At 48.4% G+C, this 27630-nt stretch overlaps 1 protein-coding gene across 2 annotated transcripts in view; it reads right to left on the minus strand.

The window, feature by feature from the left end:
• USP25 (ubiquitin specific peptidase 25) overlaps window positions 1-27630 on the minus strand; it is a 1331637-nt gene that overhangs the window by 349419 nt on the left and 954588 nt on the right. For both annotated transcript variants that reach the window (XM_069636412.1, XM_069636413.1), the window contains exons 15-16: window positions 5221-5291; window positions 874-1102 (exon numbers count right to left, since the gene is read on the minus strand). In XM_069636412.1, coding sequence (XP_069492513.1) covers window positions 874-1102; window positions 5221-5291 — 300 coding nt within the window. The remainder of the gene's footprint in view (window positions 1-873; window positions 1103-5220; window positions 5292-27630) is intronic.

Raw genomic sequence — 27630 nt, forward strand, 5'->3', positions numbered from 1 at the left:
ATGATGAGACCATGTATATAGGAGTCTTGAGGGTGACATGGACTTCGTTCATCTTTGTTTTGCACCAGCGTTTTTTGTGCGACTGGATGATATGCTTATTGCTGGTTAGTGGTTCCATGTACTAGGTGGCAGAGGGCTTAAACATGATGCAACGGATTTTCAAAGGGGCATGTGCGTCAACGAGATCCACTAGTGTTTGAGACATGAAGTTGTGTGTGGTGAGGCTGGTTAGAGTTACTAACTTGAAGACATGGTGGGCCTAACCTGTTCCTTGTTGGACTGGAGGGTACGTCTAAAGAAGACCGGGATGGCAGCACAGTCCCGGTGTGGTAGGGTTAAGACATAGTTTCAGGGGGGAGGCTGAGTTGAGTATGTGCTGTCTAATGTGGGTATAGTGTACGAAGTGTTATTTTATGTTCGGGGGTCTCCATAAGGTGGAGTAGTCTTTCAAAAACATGCTTTAGTGAAACAGGAATAGATGAGTAGATTAAGCACATGTCCACAGTTAACGTGCCCCGAGAGGTCGGCTGCTAAGAAGAACCAATTTCTCAGATGTGCTTGGAATAGACAGCATTTAAAAAGGAGCCTTGTGACTGCAAGGAGCCTAGCGCAGCAACAGTCAAAACTGAAGGAAGCATGCATTAGGCTTAGAAGGGTCTCGAGAATGTTTCAAAATGCCATCACATCTTTACTTTTAATTAGAACTCAACACTTTCAAAGTAAGTACAACATGGTTGGGCCTTCGATTTCGGACAGAATTGCACAGGTTTTTAAATCTACACAACTCCCATGCATGCTTAACTGTGCAACAGGTGTGCGCAAAAATATTTGTCATTCAGACCTATCAGCTAAAAAATGCATACATTACTTTACCTTGTATTAAGTGCTGTTCCTTAGCATTAATGTACATTAAACAGTATGCACTCGCATTTCTGTAGCCACCAAATGAATCACGTTCCAGCTCTTCCCAAGATGATTTGGTAACAGAAATATCATTGTATTTCATCCACTGGTCTTGCCGCCTGTCAAAAACATACGCCCAGTAGTGTCCTGCATTTGCTTGGCCTTCATGAACAAGAACAGCATGTAACTGATATGGAACCTAAAAACAGAGAAGAATACAAATGACTGATACTGATCAAAATCTATTCTTGCTTAAACGAGAAACTGCAAGTATAACGACTGAAGTAAAGCACAAGACAGAAATGAACTACAACAATGACTTCGAGATCTGCTTTTATACACTAGAGCATTTTTTGTGTTGTGTTTCTTTGCACCTTACGGTGCAAGTTTGGTTAAAACGCCATCCTCAGTATGTAAAACCTGCATAGAAAGAACCATCAACTCATGCTTCCTTCCGTTAGGAAAATTGCTGTCAGTGGACACAAGTTTGGGTGGAAGACCCAGCCTAAGGAGTAATTTCTTACTCTGTAGAGAATGATGTGCCAGATGTGGGGTGAAGGAGTAGGATGAATCTTCCCCCCTCAGCACTGCAAGGGGGAGGGCAAGGGAAAGAACAGAGTGGGGTGGCAGTGCATGACAAAGGGGAAAAGGGGGGCTCATAGATCTGGTTCAACACAGATCTTATTACAGCTTTTGGGAGACAGTGAGGGATGGAAGTGTGGTAGAACATATGATTCTTACAGCAGTGATGCTGCCAGAAATTGCACATGTAGAATAAATCCCTTGGCAAGGCACTTTTCCAAGCAGTTCCTATGGTGCTAGTTTTCTTTTTGTGTTAAGGCATAAATCCTGCTACAGGGTCAGGCGATCCTACCTTCAAATCTATCTTGCAATCACAGGGGCAATGCAGGAGGTAGCCCCCCCCAGGAAAGTACCATCACTCCCTCGAACACATCTTCAAATTACTGTTAACATGCAGCTAATTCTCCTACTACTGCCCCTACAGAAAACCCCTCCCAAACTCTCCCTGCCAAATAGTTCCCCAACTCCGATTCCGCAGCTCTGCCTACCTTCTTCCTTCGAAGTTCGAGATAGGACTAGTGACAATTCTGAATTGAATGTTACTGTATATCATGCCCAGTCCATATGAGGATTCTGTAATATGAACCACGACATAGCTAAAATAATTAACTGCGTAGGATTTAGTAATTTGAATACGATCTCCTCCCAATCTATACCCACCATCACTAATTCCAATGGAAATGTTTTGTGTGTTATAAGTCTAGATTATAACTGAGGACTGCCTACGGCGCTCACCTGCTACATCCAATTTTCTTACCAATAGATATTTGCAAATGTTTTGACAAACACATATCCATGAAATTCCCTATTGCTCCTGAATAAAGCACATACAAGCTTCCACACCTCAATTTGCCTTCCTAATACAAGGATACGTTTATGTTGATATGAGGAACATGCTGTTGCAGAGTATTAGCCACACGTTGTCCTTTGCCCATGGCTCGAGGTAACCTTTTGGGTGTTGAGGAAAAATTCCCCAGATAATGACCATCTTCACAGTATAAACAAACGTTGTGTCTACTCCTTTCTCTCTCTGCATTTTACAATGGCCCTCTCAGTCTACCCTGCTGCTCTCGAGATCGCTGTTCGTTGTTCCCCAAGACTTTCCACCCTAACTAGTGACCTACTTGCCATAGTGGATCTCCTTCACTCACCCTTCCTTTCAATCAATCTAAAATTCACCTGCATTGCTAAATTGAGTTTTTGCACCTTTCATCTCATCTCATCCCTTAACCCTCTTCCAGCCACCCCTTTCGAAACCCAATGCTGGAAACTGATCTACACAACTAGATCCCTTCCCTCCCTGTTTTAGTTCTAATAATTCCCTGTCCACATTTTACCGAGTTCAGCCTTAAAACGTATCAGACTTTGCAATTCCGGGCCACACTACACTGGGAATTGACTAAACTGCTACCTTCCCTTGGCAGATACTAAAACATTAACACCCCCTTTGAAGTCTCAGAAGGGAACACCCCAGGATGACATCAAAATGTAATTCACACAGACCAATATATTGAAACCTTTCTGGGACCCCCCCCCAAGCCGCAATCTCTCAGATCGCCGCATGAGACCCCAGAACAATGCATCTGACCCAAAGAGAGTACCCCCTCTTCCTCTTTTCTTGCATATTCTGTTACTGTTTCTGAAATCAACTCCTGGGGCTCTAACAGCATGGCTACATTGGTTGTAACCTTACTAGCGGGTGCCAGAACTTCACCAACTCTGAAACTCAACTCTTCCAGCCGTGTGCTAAGCGTCTGCGCCTCCCTGTGGGAAGCCTTCAACTCCCCTTTCATCTTCCCCAACATCATTCCAAGAGCAGAGAGTTAACTCTTCGGGTTCCATTTCTGCTTGGTCGCCCCAGTATCATGGAGAAGGCAATCATTGACATATGTTTTTTAATGAGCTTCTGAATGACATGCATCTGCCTAAATCACGAAATTAATCCACTTTGGCCAGTTGCATTGGACAACGAATAACACTGGTTACAATTGCTTCTACACAACCCATTGTTGGCAACATGTTTAAAATTCACCTTAACATGTAAAATGTGTAATATATTAAGTGACCAGATACATGGCTAGTCTCCAGCCTTACAGTTTCATATAAAAATAAGATATAATAGACATTGAGTGAGTTTAAAGCATTTAGACATGTGTAGTAGTTGTATGGTTTGTATTGGCAATAAAATATTTACCCCCTAAGAAATAACCTTGCGTCAAAATTATCTAGCCCTGAATTTTAAACTTAGTTTGGTGTATCTTGAAGTGGGTTAGTCTCTCTTCAGATGAGCTTGTCTCAAACTGTTGTGCACTGCCACTGTTGAACTCGGAAGCTTAACGATTCAGGTGTGCATTCCTGGACTGTACTGGCTCATGGGCAAAACAAAGTTCTTTAACCCTGAGTTCTCTACTGGTTACCCCAGAACCTGGACAAACCCAAATAGACAACTTGAATTACTACATCCCTATCTTGAAGGAATTTCCTATATTTCAGGCCAAGTAATTTTCTCTTAGAAATAATGATTGATCTCCAAGTCATTGCCAGTTCCAAACAGCAATGTTTTCTAAAAACTGCACTGCCTGCCAACCAATATGTGTTTTAAATTCTCTTTGCCATTTGTTAAGTATCTAGTTTCACCACAGAGAAAGTATGTGATATAAACCAATCTTTTTTTTCTATCTTCCTTAGTCCCCGGCAAACGTGTCCTGGCTTTTGTGGAGTCATATGTAGCACGTGCATGCAAATATGTCCCATTCTGTTTGGGAGAAAATCCAGTACTACTAGTCCCATTATGCAACAAACAAAAAAAGAACTGGTCAAGCTTCTCCAGAATGGAATGGGGAATATGTTGGCAAGTCTGGTACACAGGAATGGGTTTACGAAATACTAATGTGAAACAATTGCCTAACTTTAGTAGAGAGCTTCGATGTGCCACACTTCACCCAGTCTAGGTGCTGACTGATACTTCCTTTTGCTGGCAAAGGCAATTTATTGTATTAATTCACCAAACAATGCAGTTTCAAAAATAAACCACATTAAGCTCAGTGAAAGCTCGAGACTCCGCAAGTGGTCAGAATTCTGCAGCATAGAAGCAGGCTCATAAATATAGTGGTGTAGGCATACACTCAAGGCTGGAACATGTTCACATGCTATGGATTGTTAAGAGAAAGGAAGGTAAACAGCTGAAAAGATTAAAAAAAGATAGAAAAAGTGCCTCTGAACCAATTAGTTAAACATAAAAAAAATCTCATTGTGAGAAGCAATCTGTACAACTCATTCCCAAACCAAAGACCCTCATATGCCACAACTTTACAGGGTGATTTCCCGACAGTCTCACCATAATAATGATTAGAGCATATTACTTTTTTCTTTACATCTGTGGGTAGTATTTAGGTGTTGGGGAAATTGGCCACTTTTCAAAACAAATACAAATTAAAACAAAGGTGCTGAAAATCCCATCCCCATTGTCGCCCTGCAATTCCTCAATAGGTTTAGAAATACATTTATATCAACCGAGTTGTAAATGATATTGTAATGGGATCACATATGGCTGAAGGAATGCTAGATCTATTGGAAAACAGCTAAGTCTTGAATAATATGTGAATACAGTACAAATAAACCCAAAGTGGTAAAATCGTAATTCTTTGATAAACTGAAAGCAAAAAAATCTAGATCTGCAAAGATCATATGAATAATATATCTTAGCCCAGAAGATAATTAAATGAACGTACTTACATGGCTCATTAGCTTGTCAGTGTACATCAGATCAACTGTCCGATGTAGTCTACCTATGCTTTCCTGTAAGTCTAAGGGTACAAGAAAAAGTGTCACCAAGGAGAACATGTACTTAGTTCACATCATCTTTACTTCTATCAATTTGCAGTTTCATCTTTATGTAGCCAACTAATATTCTTGGACATGTGGCTGCATCATATGGTGAAGTGGCAATTCAGGAGCAGAACGAAGCTTGCTAATAAGACAGTACATGTTGCTTACAAAGCATACTGTAACAAGCCTTTTAAATCCTTCAAAGCAGCTCTTTTCATAATTGTTTATTCTTTCAAATTGTTTAAATAGAAAAATGTAATTTTGTTCACAAAATCATAACCGAGAAGATGGTGTGCGTGTGGATCATCATTAATCTCCAAAAACACACAAGTTAGCTGCTTTTGTTCATTCTTCCTGTGAAGTGTGTGCATCAACATCTGCCTTCATGGTTACAACATCCTTCGTCACGCTTAACGCAATTACAAAGCCCAAAAAAGATATGCTCGTTAGCACAAAGCCTCACTCACTTCTACTCTAAACTCTTGCATGAATGTCAATCCACGACTAGAAGCCCATTTTACTGGAGCCTAAATTAAGAAAACAATCTCACTGCGTGCTCATGCCACCTATTGTGCTGATGAAACATCTTTAATCATAACAACTTGTAATTTATATGGCGCGTTTATCCAAATTGATTTACATAGAATATTTTATATACAATCATTAATACCAAATTGAAATTGGTATACATTTTATAGAACTCAGAAGGATAAAAGCCTGAGTCAATCTTGCTCGGATTTGAAACTGTGATCAGATAACACAGATCGCAGCAGCAAGTGTTTAATCTGCTAAGCTATTTTACTGCATACTAAACAGAACCTGGGAAGATGGCATTACATCCGCACTGTGAGATGAAATCACACTGCACAAATCTGAAAACAAGGGCAAATTAAAGTTACTCACGGCAGTGACTAGAGTACTCATTGTCCTTAGTCCCCTTTCCTCCATCCTTGTGGGATTGAGGAACCCACCCCCCCTCCCAACACAGGGATGGTAAAAACCTTTGGCAGCGAAAAATGAGCAATCCCTTTAAATTTAGCATTGCGTGCAGGGGCACGGACCCTGTCATGTGAAGGCCCCTGGCGCATCACCTCAGTCCCCTTTTTACATATCGGATGCTTTAATACCTGGCTATGCTGATCATTTTAGCCCTTGGCATACAAGCGGGGGAAGATGAGTGGGACGTATGGCAGAAAGGGGACTAAGGACTAGGAGTACTCTAGTCACTACAGTGAGTAACTTTAACTACTCATATGTCCCGTCCCCTTTCCTCCTTCCTTGTGGGTGATTCCACTGAACAAGAGAATTGGGTGGAGCCATGACAACCTGCCTCATGCTTAAGAAGAAACAAAAAGGTTCTTCAGAACCTCCTGACCAAACTCTGCATGCCGTCTGGAGCTGGTATCCAGGGAATAGTGCTTACAGAACGCAGACAGAGTGGCTCACGTAGCCACCTTGCTAAGGGCCTCCCAGGAAGCATGACTCTGAAAGGCGACAGTCGTAGCGTTGGCATTGACTGCGTGGGCATGAATCCCTGCGGGAACAACCTTACCCATGGGCGTGTAAGCCTCTGAAATGGCCTGGACCATCCAACGGACAATAGAAGCCTTGGAAGCTTGGGTGCCAGAAGCCGAGCCCCCGAAGGTGATGAACAATGCCTCAGACTTCCAGAAAGATCTCGTACAAGAGAGATGGAACTTGAGCACTCTCTTCAGATCTAAGGAATGCACCACCCTTTCAGCCTCCGACTGTGGCTTCAGGAAGTACACTGGCAGGCAGATTTCCAGTTTCAAATTGAATGGACATACCACCTTGGGCAAGAAGTTTGGATAAGTGCGCAAGATGAACATGTCATTGTTGACGGTGGTGAAAGGCTCGCACGACAGAGCCTGCAGCTTGCTGACTCTGCAGGCAGAAGTGAGCGCTACCACTAGCACTGCCTTGAGCGTCACCAGCCTGATGTGCAAAACCACCGCCAGATACAACTGATTCTGTGGTATCTAAATCTGATAGTCCCCAAAATCAGATCTCGTCTGTGTTTGACTTTCATTCAGTCACTGAAAAAGACATTCTTGAACTTATGACCACTCTTAAAACCACAATCGACTCCCTTTCTCCCCTACCAGCCTATGCAGCCAAAAAATTGGCGCATGAATTAACTCCATTTATCACCACCTTTGTTAACAAGTCTCTGTTAACAGGGACTGTTCCAGAGAGCTTAAAGCTGTCTATAGTCTCACCCCTTTTAAAAAAAACACCACTGGACGTAGAGGTTCTGCAAAATGATCGTCCTATTGCAGGTCTATGTTGGCAAGCAAAAATTCTTGAGAAGGTGGTTACTAACCAGCTCCAGGAGTTTGTTGAAAATGAATTGTTGTTAGATAAACTTCAATCAGGATTCCGACCTAAATTTGGAACGGAGACAGCCCTCCTAGTAGTACAGGATGAACTGCTAAAGGCCGCAGACCAGGGGGAACTCTCACCTTTGGTGATGTTAGACCTGTCTGCGGCCTTTGATATAGTGAACCACAAAATTCTCCTAGACCGACTACAGGAGGTAGGAAGAGTCTCGGACTCAGCTTTGAAATGGTTTGAGTCTTTTTTGGCCAACCGTCATCAGCGTGTGAGACTGGGAGAGTTCTTATCGAATCTCATCTGTTTAAGCTGTGGAGTCCCACAGGGATCTATATATTCGACCCCTTTTGGAAATTCTTAGACGGCATGGGTTGGACTTCCATTCATATGCCGATGATACCCAGATATTCTTACGAATAACCAACTTCCAGGAAGCGTTTAGTAAACTGGAGCGATGTTTGACAGAGGTAAGCAGCTGGATGTCAAAGAACTATTTACAGTTTAACGCTGCCAAGACCGAACCTATATTATTCGGCCCTAAGCATTTGCTGACAGCTGCAAAAAAACTGCCTGTCCCAACACTGCTGGGTAAAAATCTACAATATGTCTCTAAAGTTAAAAATCTGGGATGTATGTGGCAAGAAGACCTGGGGAGTGAAACAGGTAGGAGCAAAGACCAAAGCAGTCTACTTTGTCTTGAGAATGCTACGTCAAGCACTTCCCTATATCCCTAAGGAGGCACATGCCGCTGTGGTAGGGGCGCTAACTAGCGCCCACCTTCACTACTGTAATAGTCAATTGATGGGCATGATGAGCTACATTGGCTCTGATTTGCTGACCGTATTAAATGTAAGATAGCCTGCATTATTTTCAAATGCATTAGACAGCCCTGCTTTTTAGGGGACCTGTTTCGACTTACATACTCTACCTTTGTTCTTGTCATCTGCGCCTAAATACGATTAAGTTCGCCATGTGGGCGCTATAAAAAAAAAAAAGAAAGATGATGTCCACCAAGGCCATCGGCTCGAAAGGTTTACGCTGTAAAGCCGAAAGAACCACGTTGAGGTCCCAGACCAGGAACAACCTATGTACCAGAGAAAACACGCCTGGACAACCCACTGGGTTGGCCGCTGAAAAGATGTGCTATGGGGAATTCTTGTAGGCCCCAATGGCCACCAAATAGGTACGACAGGTATTCACCTGGACGCCAGAACAAGCCAAATTTGCACAAAAAAAGCCAGCACATCGTACAGGGAGCAGGTGAGGGGGTCCAGACCCTTGTCATGAGCCCAGTGGCAGAACCTGGTCCACTTACTCCTGTATTGAGAACGCGTGGAGGGCCTCCTAGAGTGGTGCAGTCCCAGCTGATCAGGAGCCAAGCCAAGAGGGCCAGTCCGTCGAGGCCTGGATGCTCCACCGCCCCGCTCTGCTGCATCAGGAAGTCATTGCTGGGGATCGGGAGATGGACAGTCCCCTGGCAGCGTAACTGCAGCAGGCCCGAGAACCAAGCCCTCAGAGGCCAGTGGGGGGCAATCAGTATGAAGCTGCAGCCCACAAAAGCTCTTAATTTGCAGAGGGTCGGCAGGTACAATACAAAGAGAAAATGCATAGCCCCTGCGGCCATGCCTGCAGAGTTGGAACGTGTCCCTGAGAGACCCCTGACCCAGCCCCGCCCATGAAGCAAAGAGAGGGCACTTGGAATTCAGAGAAGATACGAATAAGTCCAGATCCGAAAACCGCCATATCTGGAAGAGGGGCAATAAACAGTTGATGTGTAACTCAGATTCGTAGGTGTTGAACCCCAGGCGGCTGAGTTGGTCTGCTTCTGCATTGTTGTTGCCCGGAAGATGGACCGTGGATATCCAGATCCCCTCCGACAGGGCCCACTCCCAAATTGACACTGCCTCCATGCACAGGAGGGGAAAGCGGGTGCTGCCCTGCTTGTTCAAGTAGAACATTGTTGTGGAATTGTCAGTCCTGACCAGAACCGCCTTGTCCCGAATGACTGGTGGAAAAGCCTTGAGAGCCTGGGCCGCCGCCCCAAGTCCGAACAGATTGATATGCAGGAAGCCCTCCGTCCTGGAACATGCGGCATGAATCGATTAGCCATCCGCCATAGCCCTCCCCAGCCGAGAGGGAGGAATCCATTGTCACTACCACAGTGGGCTTCAGCTGGGTGAACAGAGTTCCCATCACCACATTGCAGTCCAAAAGCCACCAGTAAAGATCCAGAATGACGGACAGAGGGATAGAGGGACTGTCTGATTGAGCCCATTTCCTGGTCCCAGTTGGACACCAGGTGGAGCTGGAGGGGTCTACTCTTGAGGTGGGTGTGCCGCACTGAGCACGCATGATGCCAGCAGGTGCGAAAACCACCACGCTGAGGTGGTTGAATTGGCCAGAAAGTGCCCCATTGCCTTGCAAAGGGACTGGAGCCTTTTGGCCGTGGGACCACCCTCTGAGCAGCCGTGTCCAAGTGTACTACAAGGAACACCAGGTCCTGGGCGGGGGTCAAATGTGACTTATACTGGTTGAGGAAGAACCCTAGTGGTGCAGAAAATCTGCTAGTCGCCGGCAGGAGTGCACCGCCGTCCTGGGCGGGCTGGCCCTCACCAGCCAGTCGTCCAGATCGGGGTATAGGTGGTGGCCATCCAGGTAATGGAGGCCAGCCACCGCATTCATGAGCTTTGGGAACACACGAGGGGCCGAATTGAGGCGGAATGGCAGCACCTTGTACTGGAAGTGGTGCAACATGATCGTGAACCGCAGGAATTTCCAGTGTGGCTGGTAGATGGGGGCATGAAGGTATGCATATTTGAGGTCTAGGGAACACATCCAGTCCCCTGCGCTGTGACTCCGCTATGTGTGTGGGCATGATCATCTTGAAGCATTTGAGAGGTAAAGATAGGTTGAAGAATGACAGGCCCAGGACTACCCTCAGACCAGCTTGGTTGTTCTTGGGTACCACTATAATCCTGGGGTAGAAGCCGGAGCCCCTGTCTGACTGAGGAACTGGCTCCACCGCCTGCATGTCCAAAAGAGACCGGATCTCCCGCAACAGTGCCAGCGACTCAATTTGAAGCAGAGGAGGAGAAGAGGGTAGAGGAAAAGGAAGCGGAAGACTGAAGCCAGTGGAGACTACTGTAAGAATCCAAGGACTCCTGAAACAACACTTCCAGCAGGCCATGAAGAGTGCCAGCCAGTCCCCTACTGGCGAGCTGTATTCCCCAACTGTTACGTCATTGCTTTTTGGCATCCGAGGCGGGAGCGGAGGAGAGGGAATGAAAAAAGCCCTGCAAGGTCCCCTGCTTTCTTCTGTGGTCGTTGGAGGGACCCGTATGGCCGCTGCGTACTGCGGTCCCGTACCCCTTGAAACCGCAGGGTTTGAAGTCAGACCTGCCCTTGGTCTGAGGGAAGGACTTTTGCACAAGTTTTGTCAGGATGGCCAAGGACTTTGCAGTCTGCGTGGAGGTCTTTTTTGTCAGCTCATCATCAGTGGACAATTGAAAGAGGTCCGTCCCTTCGAACAGAAGGTCTAGAATCCTCTCCTGCACATCCAAAGAGAGTTTTGTGGCATGTCTGCACGCCGTCCACCTCATCTCGACACCCAGACAGAGGCCTCTGCTGGCTGTGTCGATGTGCGAGACAGAGGACTCCATGAGGTCCTCCGCCAAACCGGCTTTGAAGGAGGTCTGGCTCTGCGGAGGGAGGTAAGAGGAACCCCACTTGCCCCCGATATCTCGCGACAGCTTCTGGTTCGCCATGTCTAGGAAGGTGTCGATGTTAACCTGTCACAAGTGCAGCCCAGCGTTGAAATACCATGTCCTGCTGCAAGACTCGAGGGCCTTGTCTTCCTTGGAGCTGGAGGCGGCACCAGCCGTGGACGACGAGGGTGGCTTGGAATACAAGGAGGCCGTCGCCACGACTCAAGAGTGTGGTTGAGGACTGGTTCCCCATCCAATAGCCTAAAACGTCTGTCCAATTTCTTGTTCATCTGGCCGTTGCCCTGGGGCTTCTCCCACACCGTTCTAGCCACTGAAAGGCCATCTTTCTGAAGGGGAATTCCCGAGAGGCTCGTGGCGTGCTGGGGCCAGAATCTCAGCCAACACCCCTAAATCCTGAGGGGCCTGCTCTGGCTGGGGGACCGCCAAAAACTCTGCAAAGCCCTGAAGACAGTCGTTAAACCTTCAATGACGCTGAAGGCACTTCATCCTGTGTGTCCTGACCTACATTGCTTTTCTGCCAGACGAAGGGGAGTTGGAGGGGTCCCCCCCATGGTCCCATCCCAGGGGTGGCTGGACATTGACAAACAACTGCAGAGGAAGAGGCAGCGCTGGTGGTACTGGAGGTGTAGGGCTCGGAAGCACCGGCAGGCCCTGGACCAGAGGCAGCACAGGCTCCTTGATGAGGCCTTTGAGGAGCTCCGACATCTGGGGCGAGTGCCTGAGGAGGAAGTGCTCGAAAAAGAGATCCTCATAGGCGTCCGGATTACGAGTGCACGGCACTCCGCCGCGTTGGACCTTCTTTCCTGACAGAAACGCAAGGAGCCTGGGGCGGGTATCCAAAAGGCTGAGAGGGAGAAATGTAACCCTGCGGAGACCATCCGCCTGCACCGTAGGGCCTGACACCACTCCCCGAAGGAAGAGGATTGGATCCCTCTCGAGTGACCCACTCTGAAGGTGAAGGAGCAAGTGGAGGCCCAGAGTCAGAATACAAGATGGCCACCGGCCTTGCAGACCCGTGCCTTGCGCTGGTTCCAACATGGATGAGGACTCTTTGCACCACAACCCTGAAGCAGAAGCGGCAACCTTGAACATGGCTCTGGTAGGCTGCAAGCCCTCAGTCATGGAGCTGATAGTCATCCAGGATCATGCCTCAAGCTGGCTCCTGGAAGCAGAACTCAACAGCCCCTTGCACCCCGGTGCAGAAGATGAGGAAAAGCTGGAGCGCCCCTTGGTGCATCGCCCAGAAGAGCCCTGGGCCCCTTGGCTTGGAAGTAGTATCCCTAACGGACTAGAGTTTGCCAGATCCAGAGTCCAAGGTCCCCTTCCCGGTCGGGGGCCCCGGGAGTACCCGGGCTGGAGGACTTAGTGAACAAAGGAACTACCTTCTCCTGACACAAGGTTGTGGCGACAAAATCCTTTAGAAGACCGGGAGGAAAAGAATGGAAGATCTCTCCAGCGGGAAAGACGATTTGCAAGCCACACATGCGTCCTTGCGGTGGTCGGGTCCCAAGCACTCAAGACGGAGCGCATGGGGGTCCGAGTCCAGGAACGAAGCATGCGCATCTCATGAAGCCTTCAAGGTACTGAAGGTAGGTGAAGCATTTCATAAAAAAAATAACGGGCACACACAGAAAGGTGAAAAAGTTCCCACGCCTAGCTGCCAGGTCCGACACCGTCCGTGCGGAAAAAGGGGCTGGGGTGAGGCGCCGAGATCTCGGTGGTGTTCCCACTGCTCAGTAGTAGCCCGTGCACTATGCCAAATCTAAAGGGTTAGGTCATTTTTCGCAGTCAAAGCTTCCAGTACCATCCCCATGTTGGGGGACGCCCACAAGATGGAGGAAAGGGGACGGGACATATGAGTATTCTCATTGCTAACAATGGCATTGTGTTAGCAAAGAGATGTGTCTAGAGATAAGCAGTAGTTTGTTTGTGCCTACACCTCTTTGCGCCAAATTTCTGATGTAAATGAATAAAAGTACGTAGTCAAGTTTCTTCAAGTATATTTTCTTAATTTATTTGATATATGTTCTGCCCATATGGATGACACGTGTTTCGGCGTTTCATTTGCGCCTTTTTCAAATCCGGGCTCAATGCAAGCGTAACATGTAATAAAACAAAACACAAAATATAACATATGAAATAGCATTTTAGCATATTTTGTAACACATTTAGTAGTTAGAATAGTGACTTAGGCTGTGTAGTATATCCTTTTAGCATTCTCAAATTGCATGAACACCTAAAAGTGCAGCACCTCTTAGTTACCTCAAATGGTTAAAAATAAATCCATTACAGTGACTATGTTAGTTTTTTAAAATTAAATTTGTGCAATCCGAAAAAGAAGTATGGGATGGCATGGACCTAACAATTTTTGACTGTCAGAAAAGCATGTAAATTTGTTTTCTTACCCTTATTGAATGTAATGCGAATCTCCCTTTCCTTATTTCCGGGAATTAGTTTTTAGTTGAAGTGTATCACGGTAGTTCCAGGGTTAAATCCCACCTAGAACAAATTTGGTTGTTCTATTATGCTAACATTAGCCTTTTAACCTTCTATCGGATCGATTCTTTATGCATGATTCCCTGGCATATATTTGGAACAAGTTACTTACCTGTAACTGTTGTTCTCCAGCATGGGTCTGGCATGGATTCACATGCTCATGAATATTCCCCGTCGTCAGGCTGGGAATCCTCGGTAAAGAAAAAACCAGTATCAGTTTCGTTTCTGATCTGTCTTTTGTAATAATAACCAATCACTGGTCTCTGCGTCATACTGACCACAGCCAATGACTGCCCTCTACCTAAGCACCGCCTCTGGCAGCCATCTTCAGATATGGAAGCACGTGAAGTGGCAGTATGACCAAGTGAAGAGCCGCAGAGGGGTAGGCGGGAGGGTTCGCATGTGAATCCATGCCAGACCCATGCTGGAGAACAACAGTTACAGGTAAGTAACTTGTTCCTTCTCCAGCATGGGGTCTGGCATGGATTCACATGCTCATGAATAAAGAATACATAGCAGTACACACATGCACAACCACGGGAGGTGGCAAAGGCTCAACATTAAGCATTACATCAAACTCAACATTAAGCATCTTACCTCCTCACCAGGCTCACCTCAGGCGAACAGGTTGCGCAGCACTGCTTGGCCGACCCTGGACTCCTCCCTGGAATCCCGATCGACGCAGTAGAACTTTGTGAAGGTGTGCGTCGACCTCCACGTAGCAGCCCTGCATATGTCCAGCAGGGGCACACCAGAAAGGAACGCTGTAGTAGCTGCGATCGCTCTGGTGGAATGGGCTCTCGGACGGCCAGGCAGCGGTCGGTTTGCCAACCGATGACAGTACATGATACAGCCGGAGAGCCATCTGGAAATGGAAGCCTTCGAGAGAGCCTTCCCCTGATTGACAGGTCCAAAGTTCACAAAGAGTTGTGACGTCTTCCGAAAACCCTTCGTGCGGTCCACGTAGAACTTCAGCGCTCTAGCTACATCCAGCAAGTGCAAAGTCCTCTCAGCCGGCGACGAAGGCGACGGGAAGAACACAGGTAACACCAAGGGTTCGTTGAGATGGAAGTCCGACGGTACCTTGGGCATGAAGGAGGGGTGCGTCCTGAGCACTACCCTCGTGTCGTGGAAAGTCAAGTACGGGGCCTTGCAGGAAAGGGCCTGGATCTCTCCCACTCGACGTGCGGAGGTGATGGCCACAAGAAAAGCTGTTTTCCACGATAGAAACTTCAACGGGGCCGAGTGCAGAGGCTCGAACGGAGGTCCCATGAGCTTGGTCAGCACCACGTTGAGCTCCCACGCCGGGGCCGGAGCCTTCACCGGCGGGAACGATCTGAACAGTCCCTTCATGAACTCTTTCACCAGACGATGAGACCACAAGGACGTCCGCCCCGTGGTTCTGGTGTATCGGGAGATCGCAGCAAGATGAATCTTGATGGACGCGTGTGCCAGACCAGCTTTGGCCAGCGTCAGCAGGTACGGCAGTACTTGGGGGGCCGTAATCCGTAGAGGGTTAATCTTCTGTGCGTGGCACCAGACAGAGAACCTCTTCCATTTGTGTCCGTAGCATTTAAGAGTCGAGGACGCCCTGGCCTTTGCAAGAACCTCTCTGCAATCGGCCGGTATGTCGTATCCTCCAAACTCTAGCGCTGCAGGAGCCAGGCCTGCAAGTTCAGCGACTTCGGGTCGTGGTGGAGGATGGCGCCTCCTTCCCTGGAGAGTAGATCCGCGTCCGCCGGCAGCTTGATCGGCGGGGACGCTGACAAGTCCAGAAGGTCCGGGAACCATATCTGCCTCGGCCACGCAGGTGCGACGAGGATCATCCTGCACCGTGACCTCTTGAGCTGGTTGACGAGCCGGATTAGCAGAGGCAAGGGAGGGAACGCGTAGAGGAACAGGCCCTCCCAGGGGAACGAGAAAGCATCGCCCATGCTCCTCGTCTGGGGAAACCTGCTGGCGAACCTCCGGCACTTGGTGTTCGTCGCCGTCGCGAACAGGTCGATCTGGGGTGTGCCCCACCGTCGGAAGAGGCGATCCACCAGATCCTGCCGTAGTTCCCACTCGTGGCACGAGCGCAGCTCCCTGCTGAGTGAGTCGGCGATGGTGTTTTTATCCCTGCCTGAAGATCCTCACCACCTTGCCCTTGAGGGACGGAAGGAAGGACCTGAGGGCCCAAAACACTGCACGGAGCTCCAGGACGTTGATATGCAGGGACTTCTCCGTCGGGAGCCAGAGTCCCCTTGCGTGCAGATTTTCGGTGTGCGCTCCCCACCCTTCCAGGGAGGCATCCGTGGTCACGGTCTCCTGGTGGGCTGGGGTCTGGAAGTCCATGCCCGCCGTCAAATGCGCGCGGGTGCCCCACCACCGTATCGCTCGTCGGAAACTCTCGTCGAGCTTGATCCTTTCCTCGAAGCTGCCCGTCGTCTGGATCCAGCGCGCATCCAGGAATTCTTGCAACGGGCGCATCCGGAGCCTGCACATGGGAATGAGGTAGATGCAGGAAGACATCATCCCGAGGAGGGACTTGATGGACCTCACTTTGGCCGCGTCGGCCACCAACATCCGTTGCACCTTGCCCAAGATGGTCCTGGTCCTCTCCTCCGACGGGGAGGCCAGAAGGGACACTGTGTCGAGCCTGGCTCCCAGAAACAGTGCGACTTGCGCGGGCACCAGGTGGGATTTGGCGTAGTTCACGGAGAATCCCAGGTCCGTGAGGAGTTGGACGGTCCTTGCCGTGTGGACCACGACGAGCTCCCTCGTCTTGGCGCGGATGAGCCAGTCGTCCAGGTAGGGGTAGACGTGAATCCCCTCGCGGCGCAGCTGCGCCGCCACCGGTGCGAGGCACTTGGTGAATACCTTGGGTGCCGACCGTAGTCCGAAGGGAAGGGCTTTGAACTGGTAATGACGCCCTTGGACCACGAATCTGAGGAATTTGCGGTGCCCCTTTAGGATGGGAATGTGGAAGTAGGCATCCTCCAAATCCAACGACGATAGGAAGTCTCCTTCCTCCAGCTGACCCAGGACGTGCTGGAGGGTGACCATCCGGAACTTCTGCGCCTTGATGAACTTGTTCAGACGTCGCAGGTCCAGGATGGGGCGCCATCCTCCCGTCTTCTTCTTCACGAGGAAGTATCTCGAGTAGACTCCGGAGCCCCGAAGCCTCTTTGGGACGAGTTCGATGGCGCCCTTTCTGAGCATCGCCTTTACCTCCAGAAGAAGTTGAGGGACGTGAAGTTCTTTCCTGGCCACGGGGGGGACGCGCGGGCACCTTCTTTGAAACTCGAGCGCGTGGCCCCGGGCCAGGGTGTCCAGCACCCAACGGTCGGTGGAGATGGACTCCCACACGCTGACTAAGCCCGCCAGCCGGCCTCCCACCGGGGTGCTTCGGTGGGGGCCCGACCCCACGGCCGGTTCAATCCTGCTTGGGCGCGGCCTTGCCGCCTTGACCTCCTTGGCGACGACGGCGGGGTCCGCTAGACTTGCCTCGTCCTCTGTAGGCCTCTTGCGACGACGAGCGGGCCGCTTGACGGTAGGAAGCGAAACCGCCGCCGGAACCTTTTGGAGGCGCCCTTGCCTCCGCCGCTCCGAAAGGGCGTCCGTCGTTGCAGGACTCCAAGGGCCCGGGCCGTCTCAGTATCCGCCTTGATGGCCTGAAGGGAATCGTCCACTGTCTTCCCAAACAGGTTGTTCCCGTCGAAGGGCATGTCCAGGACTCTGGTCTGGACGTCCTGCCGGAAATCCGTAGCTTTGAGCCATCCACGACGCTGAAGGCAAACGCCGTTGCCCAGCTGGCGGAACCCGGTGTCGGCGATGTCCGTCGCCACGGTGATGGCGTGGTCCGAGGCCACCTCACCTTCCTGCAGGATCTCAAGGGCCTCCGCCCTCTTGTCGTCCGGCAGAAAATCCAGCAGGGGAGCTATCTTGTACCAGAGCTCCCTGTCATAGCGGGCCACGATAGCCAAGGCGTTGGCCGCTTTAATCGTCGTCGCTGCCGACGAGATGACTCTACGTCCCATAGCATCCAATTTCTTTCCCTCGCCGTCCGGCGGGGAAGTCGATGTGGAGGCCGCACCCCCCCCCGCTTTCTTCCTGGCTGCCGCGGAGACGACGGAGTCCGGGGTAGGCTGCGCCCGGAGGCACAGGGGGGCCGTGTCCGGGACCCGGTACTTTTTCTCGTACCGGTCTCTTCTAGCTGGCGTCGTGGAAGGGTTCTTGAGGAGGGAAAGGCCCTCATCCCAAATGTCGTCCAACAGAGGCACTGAGAGGACCGTCTTCCTCTTGGCCTTGCGCCGCTGATAAAGGAAGCCTTCCTTTTTCTTCTCCTCAGGGCAGAGTTGGAAAAGCTCGGAAGCCCTGGAGATCATGGAGTGGAAAGATCCGATCTCGTCGGGCGGAGAAGCCCTGGTGGGAGGCGACGACGGAAAATCCTCGTCGTATGCCTCGTCGTCCGTACCCGTCGCTGCCGTGTCAGTCCCCGTATCATCCCCTCGGGTGGACGGGGAGGAGGGCTGGAAGGGGCGCGACGGTTGAAAAGGAGGTGGTGGATGGATCCTTCTTTTCTTGGTAGGGGGAACACCAGAAGGTCCCGGTTCTGGATCCCCCGACGGGAGAGGTTCCTCCGTCGGTAACGGTAGCCTCGTCCTTATCTCGGAGCATAAGGACTGTATGGCCAACAAAATGGCCGCCGAGTTGTCTTGCGGCGCTGGCAGAGGGGAATCCGACGGGCGAGCAGGGGCCCCGTCGGTATCCTCGACGATGTCGTCGTCGTCACCTGCGTCGGGGTCCATTCCGACGGGCTGGCCTTCTTCCACGCCTAGGCCGTGGCTTAAGACCTCGATCAGCTCCTCTTCTGAGGTTGAGGCCGAATCTCCGACGACGCCCTGCCCCCCCTTCTTCTTCCCCACGGAGGGTTTCACGGGGGTCCTATCGATGGGCACAAAGGAAGACTCCCTCCGAGGAGGCAGGGAGATTCTGGGCCCTGAGGTCGCCACCACTGGTGCAGCCACCACAGGCTGAGCCAGGGCCGCCGCGACCGTTTCGATAGAGGGCTTGGTCGGATGGATCAAGGCCTTCACCACCTTAGGTGCGCTCACCGCCTTATCCTTGAGGGAGGGGGCACTGCCACGCTCCTCCTCTGCCTTAGAGCTCGACCGGGGCCTCTCCAGGAGCTTCGCCGGGTGCTCGGCCTTCCTCTTACCCGACCCAGAGCGTTGGCTCGTGGTTGATGGTGCCGGGGAGGGTGCGCCCTGCCTGGCGCCCGTAGAGCCCGACCGTTCGGCGCTCCCGGTGCCAGCGGACTCGCGGTGCTTGGCCTTATGTTGGGCCCCCGTCGCCGGGGCGCCCTCAAAGGTCTTAGAAGACCGCTCGGATTTCTTCTTCTTCTCGCCAGACGGGCTCTTACCCTCCAGCCAGTTGGCGAGACGTTGATGGCGGTCCTTCATGGTCCGTTCCGACATGTTGCCGCAAAACGCACAGTCCTTCTCCACGTGCGTCTTGTCCTCATGAAGGCAGTAAAGGCAGAAAGAGTGTTCGTCCTCCTTGAAGACGTTCTGCAGCTGGCATCCAGGGCAGACCCTGAACAGCTTTCCGGGCGTCGAGCTTCCCTTCTCCTGGGCCATCTCCGAGACCGGGCCTGAGAAGCTTCTGGATTCCTCCGAAGTGTAGCTCGACGAAATCTTCACCCTTGAGGGGCACAGATGAATCCGACACGGGTCCCCGTTGATCGGATGTAGGATCGGTGGAGCTTGAGGCTCTTTGACCGAAAGAATCGAAGTTTTTTGTGAAAAAAGCGCGAAAAATAGCACTAACGCTCGAGAGCAATAGCACGAGGATCCCAACACATGAACGTGCGGTAAAAATCTGAAGATGGCTGCCAGAGGCGGTGCTTAGGTAGAGGGCAGTCATTGGCTGTGGTCAGTATGACGCAGAGACCAGTGATTGGTTATTACTACGAAAGACAGATCAGAAACGAAACTGATACTGGTTTTTTCTTTACCGAGGATTCCCAGCCTGACGACGGGGAATATTCATGAGCATGTGAATCCATGCCAGACCCCATGCTGGAGAAAGACACATTTTAAACTCTAGTAAGCATGACTAGTAACATCTTTCTCATTGCATTTATGTAAAAAGTGCTATTCATATTTGCAATCCTCCAATCGCAAGATTTGACAAGCCTTGCCAGAACCAAAACAGGAGCCCCGAAGCTTGAGGCATGAGCAAGAGAATTTTGTAGGTAAGCGCCTTTAAGGGGTGGAAAGACCACCGCTACAAGCATGCTCAATGTAGAATTCAGCACGCTTCATGCCGAGTGGCATAAACAAAATATATTTTGGTTGGGATTTCAAACTCACGCGAAAGGGTGTTTTGGTAAACACAAATGGGGAGCAAATCGGTTACCAGTCATTGTAACTGAAAAAGTAATTCCTAGTGACCGCTAGAGTAACAGAATGCATGAGACCAAGGATATGTAATGCGATTGGAGGATTGCAAATATGAATAGCACTTTTTACATAAATGCAATGAGAAAGATGTTACTAGTCATGCTTACTAGAGTTTAAAATGTGTCTAAATATATGCCAGGGAATCATGCATAAAGAATCAATCCGATAGAAGGTTAAAAGGCTAATGTTAGCATAATAGAGCAACCAAATTTGTTCTAGGTGGGATTTAACCCTGGAACTACCGTGATACACTTCAACTAAAAACTAATTCCCGGAAATAAGGAAAGGGAGATTCGCATTACATTCAATAAGGGTAAGAAAACAAATTTACATGCTTTTCTGACAGTCAAAAATTGTTAGGTCCATGCCATCCCATACTTCTTTTTCGGATTGCACAAATTTAATTTTAAAAAACTAACATAGTCACTGTAATGGATTTATTTTTAACCATTTGAGGTAACTAAGAGGTGCTGCACTTTTAGGTGTTCATGCAATTTGAGAATGCTAAAAGGATATACTACACAGCCTAAGTCACTATTCTAACTACTAAATGTGTTACAAAATATGCTAAAATGCTATTTCATATGTTATATTTTGTGTTTTGTTTTATTACATGTTACGCTTGCATTCAGCCCGGATTTGAAAAAGGCGCCAATGAAACGCCGAAACACGTGTCATCCATATGGGCAGAACATATATCAAATAAATTAAGAAAATATACTTGAAGAAACTTGACTACGTACTTTTATTCATTTAGATCAGAAATTTGGCGCAAAGAGGTGTAGGCACAAACAAACTACTGCTTACTTTACAAACGGAGCTGAGGGACTCTATGTCTCCGTGTTGACCTACATCCTTGCGACACAAGAATAAAATAATAAAATAAGAAAACCATTGCCAACCTTAATAGCACTAACACACGGGTCGCGAGAGTACACCTTATGAGATCCCCACTCAAGAAGTTCCTCACTCAGTAGACGTGTCTAGAGATAATGCTGCTGACTCAATCATTGCATCAATGATTTAGCACATAACATTCTGTAATCCTGGGAAAACCACTTAATATCACAGGTTTTTTAATTTCCCGATCTTCTAAAATTGTTCTCCCTGTGAAGTCCATTATTACACTCCATGTAAAATATTGAGATTCATATTTTGGCAGACCGATATCAATGTATGTAGCAGGGTCAGGGGCTTGACCATGCAATGAAAAAGGGGACCCTCCTGAACTAGAGTAGGTGACCTATTGGGGTACATGCCAGAGTCAATCAAACCTCAGAGGCAGGTTGACAGAGTTGGGAGAAGGCCCAAGACCCTGAATGAGCCTGGCACACTTGTAATGGTGGTATAATTGTGTCACACAATGCCTCCCAGCTTTTGGTCAGGCCAGAGATTTTGTATTTTTTGCAGAACCAAGTGGAAACCGGGGCTGCCATATGAGTCGCTTTTCCGACACCATTTAAATTGTGGGCAACTACACCAATTTACTGGGGCAACAGGAAGGAGATGCACGCAGCAGATGCCAATGAGACTGGACAGCAGAAGCAACAGAACGCCTCACAGTGAAAAGGTTATTTGGCTCAGTGTAACCCTTGGATAGAGAAAAAAAGTAGGTACATCTGGAACATCATATTTCCTGACATCATGAGAGTAGAGCTTCCTTAGAAAAATCCCAGCGATAGTACTAAGATAAATATGGCTACAGCCATCACTTGAAGCTTAGGACAGTAACACATACTTGGGGTTAGCTGTTGCTCATGTTTCCTCTCGATGGGCTGGGGAGTAGGGAAGTTTGGACGAAGGTGCCCACGGGAGGACAACTGATCGACCAGGAGGACAACTGATAAACCAGGGACTCCCATCACTCTGCTCGTCCTGCAGTCTATTGTCATCAAAGTTGTGAAATCGGACCATAAAAAGCACTTAACTACCAAACCAAATCCTTGAATTCTTGAAGCCATCTATGACATCTAACCAGAAGACTGCAATGTTCCAGCAAATGGGAAGCATTCATAAGGATTTCAACACAAGGAGGGCTGTTGCTTGTACAAGTGATATCATGTGCTGTACCTGTGCCTTCTCGTACAGATAAAGTCACACATAAGTATGCATTTACTTTGATTGTTGTAGTGGACGATGTTATGCATATGTTGGACACAATAACTCAGTTGAGACCTATTGGTAGTAACAGGTATCCTGATGTCACTTACTCAATTATGTAGCTTATGTAGGTTTTGATGCTAGTCTTATTTCTATTCCTAATGGGCATGGATACTTGCAATTGGTCATTTTTTGCTGTTATATAATTCTGGGCCATTTGCTTGTGGGATGAAAACCAGCAGAGGCGGTCTGGTCCAAGAGAATTGTCGGAGGAATGGAGGGCAGGGCGATGAAAGAATTGGAGCGATGACTGTGACTTTACTCCAAACCATTAGCTTCATGCACAAGCAAAAATGAAAATATTTATACATGTTTCACTAATCAATGTATGTTCATATTGTGCCATTTTCATGATATTTAAAAATTACATTTTTAGGATGTTTTAAGACATCCCGAGGAAAATTTCTAGACATGTACTTTCATCTGATCTTTTGAACCCCTTGTTTCCAAAAGGAGGCCAAGTAACTGTAAAGTCCCTGCCTGTAAGCAACCCTGTGGTGCAACCCAGGAGTCATCATGGCTGATCAACTGTATGCTTCTTCTGCCATTTTCAACCATTCACACTAGCCAGCTCCTGTAAAATGTTAAAGCTATTTACCTTAGTGGCTACTGCACTCCTAGTTCTAGTTTCCTTCACAAGCGCACTACACGGAGGGGCGTTTTTCAAAAAAGATCATTAGTGCTGGGTACATAGACAAACCATGCCCACGCTAGTGACATTCCTCGCTCATGCTCCCCATCCCGATAATTCTTTTACTGTGTTAAAATCATGGCTACTTATTGGCGGGACTGTGGGTGGGCGTAAGGACGAAAGGGGGCTACCGACTAGAACGGGGTCTGCAACCTGCAGCTCTCCAGAGGTTTGGGCTAGGACTCCCATTTTTGTACCTTGGTGGTGTTTGCATGTCAGCTTCTGTGCCCCTGTTCTCAGAGAGCATAAAGTCCTACACTACAGTTACCCTTACATGGTCGTGGGAGGTAGAGCCTTGGCTGAAACTTCATCCCTCGGGCCCCTGGTATGTATGTATGTAGGAACTGGGAGCTGCGACATCCCTCAAAAGGAAAATATGTTCTCTATATCGTGTGTTTTCACAATACAAAACTGCGTCTATTGTGGAGCCTAATTCTATGGGAAACATATGTGACCGCATTAACCCACATAAAAAGTACTGAACTTAAAATTGGTATCCGGTCATATTTTCGAATACTTATTTTCGAAACGCAATTTTGTCGAAAACATTTTGCCAAAATATGTTTTTTTTTTTAAATGTATTTTTTTATTTATATATTTTCTTTTGGGCTTCGTTAGTAAAAAAAAAAAAAAAGTGTTAAAAAAATAGGGGTTTGGGGGTGGAACCCGCCCATTTAAAAAAAAGAAAAAAAAAATTCACATTTTTTTTCTTGGGCAAAATGTTTGAGAAAATGGCACTCGAAAATAAGCCATTCAAAAAAGTCACCATAAACCCTTAAAATTATGTATCTGGAGCATTATTGCATTTACTCCTTTGGCGCTTATTTATGAATACTGTGACTAATTTAAGGATTTTGTCCCTTCTCCCCTATCGGGGAGCCCTTTCCAAGGGGGCTAGTGTGGTGTGTCCACCGTACAATAATCCGCCTGGTGGTGGTGCACAGTGGAAGGATCACCTGGGAAGGGAAGCCCCCCCCCCCCCATGCGACTAGTGACAATCAGCCTCAGTAGACGCAGTACAACCCCGCCGAAAGTCCTTCAAACCCCTTTCAGGAGTTACATTTCCCTTCCATCTGCCCTGATAAGACTGGAGATGGTGTTCTGTGAAACCAATGCAACTGGTTCAACTATGTAGAGTAAAAGGCTAAACAATATCTACAAACATGTACTGAGACGAGGAAGAGGACAGCGAGAATGAGGATCACTTGGGTAAACTGAAAGTGAGCAGTCTAGTTACTCAACAGATTGGATTGGTTCGGAAGGACTCTGTTTTCTAATGCTGGAGTTTAAATGTAGTACAGCTGAGAGCCAAAGAAAAATCCCTCCAGGTAGCTGCGACCGTAGAAACAAAGCTATCAGCTGGAGAGAAGACGACGGAGACGCGATACAGTCTGACAGGGAAGGAGAGAATGAACGTGACCTGGGAACCGGCTTCCCTGAAACTCACTTACCGGATAGACACGAGAGTGTCTTACCATGTACACAGCAACTCCAGAATGAGAGCCAACCGCAAGAAGGACGCAGAACACTGAGAACGAGAAACCGAAGCCAAAACAAGCCCGACGGTTACTGGAGCCCCAGGAAGGTACACAGGCTGGTGGGAAGTAACTGTCATGGCCCTTACCCCTGGCCCTCACTGGCAAGTAAGCCTTCCAGTTAGGGCCAGGTCAAAGGCCTTAAAACCTCATCCAAGACTCTTAGAGTCAGTACTGGCGCCTTTGGCGCCAGGCCCATAACCATCATGAAGACCAACATTAGAATGGGACTATTTACTTGGGACTATTTAACTTAGGGGGTTCAGCCAACATGGAGGCACACACATAGCTCAGGTACAAGGAACTGAGCTATGCAGTCTAGTCTATTGGGTGTGGCAGGCCTGTGACTACTTTACCTGGACTACTTTGGGTGTGGCAGGCCTGGGACTATTTTACCAGGACTACTTTACCTGAGACTATTTAAACCATACCCGAACAGCAGAACATGCTTCGCGTTATTCGACTGTGGGCAGCATAACGCTCACCGTGTCTAGTTCTTTGATGCCAGCTTACCTGAAACCAAGGACCTGCAGAGAGAGAAAGAACACTATGAAACTTACCTGGAACAGTATCCTGTCTTCAATCCATCGCAGACTTCAGTTCCACTCACCTGAAGGTACAAACTCCATCATCCGGCACCGCATGCATCCTGGAATACCATAACCTGGAAAGAGGAGAAAGTAAGACAGCATTAGTAAGTGTTTACTCACGTTTCCTCCCGATTGAAGAAAGCCACACAATTCTTACCTGGGTAGTCCTCTCCTGGTCAGTATCATCGCTGGCACATTACGGTGCTCGGCGAGGAACATCGTGACCTGCAAGGAGCGAAGACACACAGGTTAGCAATATAAAAAGCCAAAACAGTGCTGCGCATCGCGCATTACTCACCGGACAGCATCGCGCACACCGCGCTTTCGCCTACCGGCCCATGCTCATCTTCAAACTGCATGAAAACAGCAAAATACCTTTCCATACCTAAAAGGAAGAAGCAAGACATGATTATTCGAACTAAGAGGAACATAAGAACTGCATATAAAGACTGTAAAGCAGCAAACCTATGGAGTCGCAGCAGGGGGGCTTGCACCAGTGAAGTAACGGTCTCTGCTCGCCCCCCACATCTACGCGCCCCTGCCACGAGGAGCAGGACGGAGAATCCACCTTTTACAATATTAAGGTGAGAAGGCCCAAGGGGAGGAAGGAGTTGAGGCCAAGTGAGGTGGGAAAACAAAGACAATCTGGTATTGAATCCAGCTCTCCTATATTGCAGACCCATCTTTAACCAGAGGCCTTACCAAGGGACCGGGAGAGGGTTCGAGAGTGCAAATCATCCAACCAGGGCTGGGTGGCGTCCCTGTGGATACCAGGTGAGCGTAACAGTAACACAGGAGGTAGGGGGAAACCAAGAAGCACGGAAAGGACCGAAGAAGGGTCCCAGGACATTTTTGTCTAACATGCAGAGAAATACTGAAAACCAGGGGGGGGGGGGGGGTTACCCCAATCAATAATGAATATATGACAAATTAATGCCTGACAAGTGAACATAAGATAAAAGAAACATTAGCTTGGCAGGAGAGTGAATCGGGCTATTGTGGACAGCAACTGCAAGGCTGGTACCCACACACAATTGAAGTAGCGCTCCTAAGGGAGTCAGCCACTCTGCATGAAAGCACATTTAAAAATAAGAAAGACTGCATTTGGAGTTGCATTACGAGTCTAGGACCCGCATCCAAAAGTGATACTATGGATAAAAGGGCCTGAAACCCTAAAGGTAATCAGAAATACAGGGGCTAGAGCCCTACACGTGAGAGAAAGAAAATCTATGAAATAACTGTCTTGCCAGGAGAGCACACACAGATCCCCTCAAGTATTGAGAGTCTGGGATTTGCACCCAAAGTACAAAGCTGAAACCAAAAGGGCTTAAGAACTAGGATTGAAAACATGTTGTAGTGTTGTTCTTGGAAGATCCTTGGGCCTCACCACGAGTTGGGCGGTAGCCCTTAAATGCGGAATTTAAGGGTCTGCCCAAACATGAGTCTGGCAGCATTTACCCCAAGCTATAAGCTGGGCTACATGCACCAGATTAATGCCCATTTTCAGGCGCAATTAGCGTGGCACTATTAGCCCATTACTGCCCAACCATTGACCCTGTGCTAATAGCACCGAGCCAGGTGGCTGTAATGCTATTAGCCCAGGGGGTATCCCGGAAATAATACAGCTGGGATACCACCCAACTCGTGATGAGGCCCTTTGTGTTTTATGACATTTGTCCCTTTTGAAGTCTAGGTGCAAGGATCAGCCCCTTAATATTAGAACATTATTTCTTGAACATTGTTTTTGCATCCTATGGAAGCCTGACTGGCTGAGAACATTTATGTTGCCTGACCACCGACTGAGAAACGCGTTGTTGGAGAATCGTTTGGGTTTCATGCAAAGAGAATTGAAAGACATTGTTGGTCTTTTGAATTCTAGGGGAAAGAAGCAACCACCTAATTTGAACACTATTTTCTTAAACATTATTCTGATCCTTTTGAAAGCCTGACTGGCTGAGAACATTTATGTTGGCTGATGAACAATATTTACCTTAGCGCCATCAGAGTCATGCAAGGAAAGTATTCCAGTAAGGGAAATGTGGTGCACAAGGTTGGGGGCTGTTCTGCCCATTGGAAGTAGAGAAAACTGTAATTGAAGTGAATGTGAGTGTTTTTGAGACAATGTATTCCTCAACGGACGTTTCATCAGGAGACTAGAGTTACCCCTTTCCAAGATGGAGGAAGCTTTCAAAGAGCCTGATTGGGTGGAGGCTTAAGAAAGGCAGCTCAGAATGTTTGGTGCAATTCTAAACTGCCTTTCATTAAAGACAAACTCAGCAAGTCACAGCATAACATGAGCTCCAGAGAAATTTAAGAATA

This window comes from Ambystoma mexicanum, chromosome 7p (genome assembly GCF_040938575.1).
Source record: "Ambystoma mexicanum isolate Mex_15411 chromosome 7p, UKY_AmexF1_1, whole genome shotgun sequence".
In the NCBI taxonomy this organism is placed as follows: Eukaryota; Metazoa; Chordata; class Amphibia; order Caudata; family Ambystomatidae; genus Ambystoma; species Ambystoma mexicanum.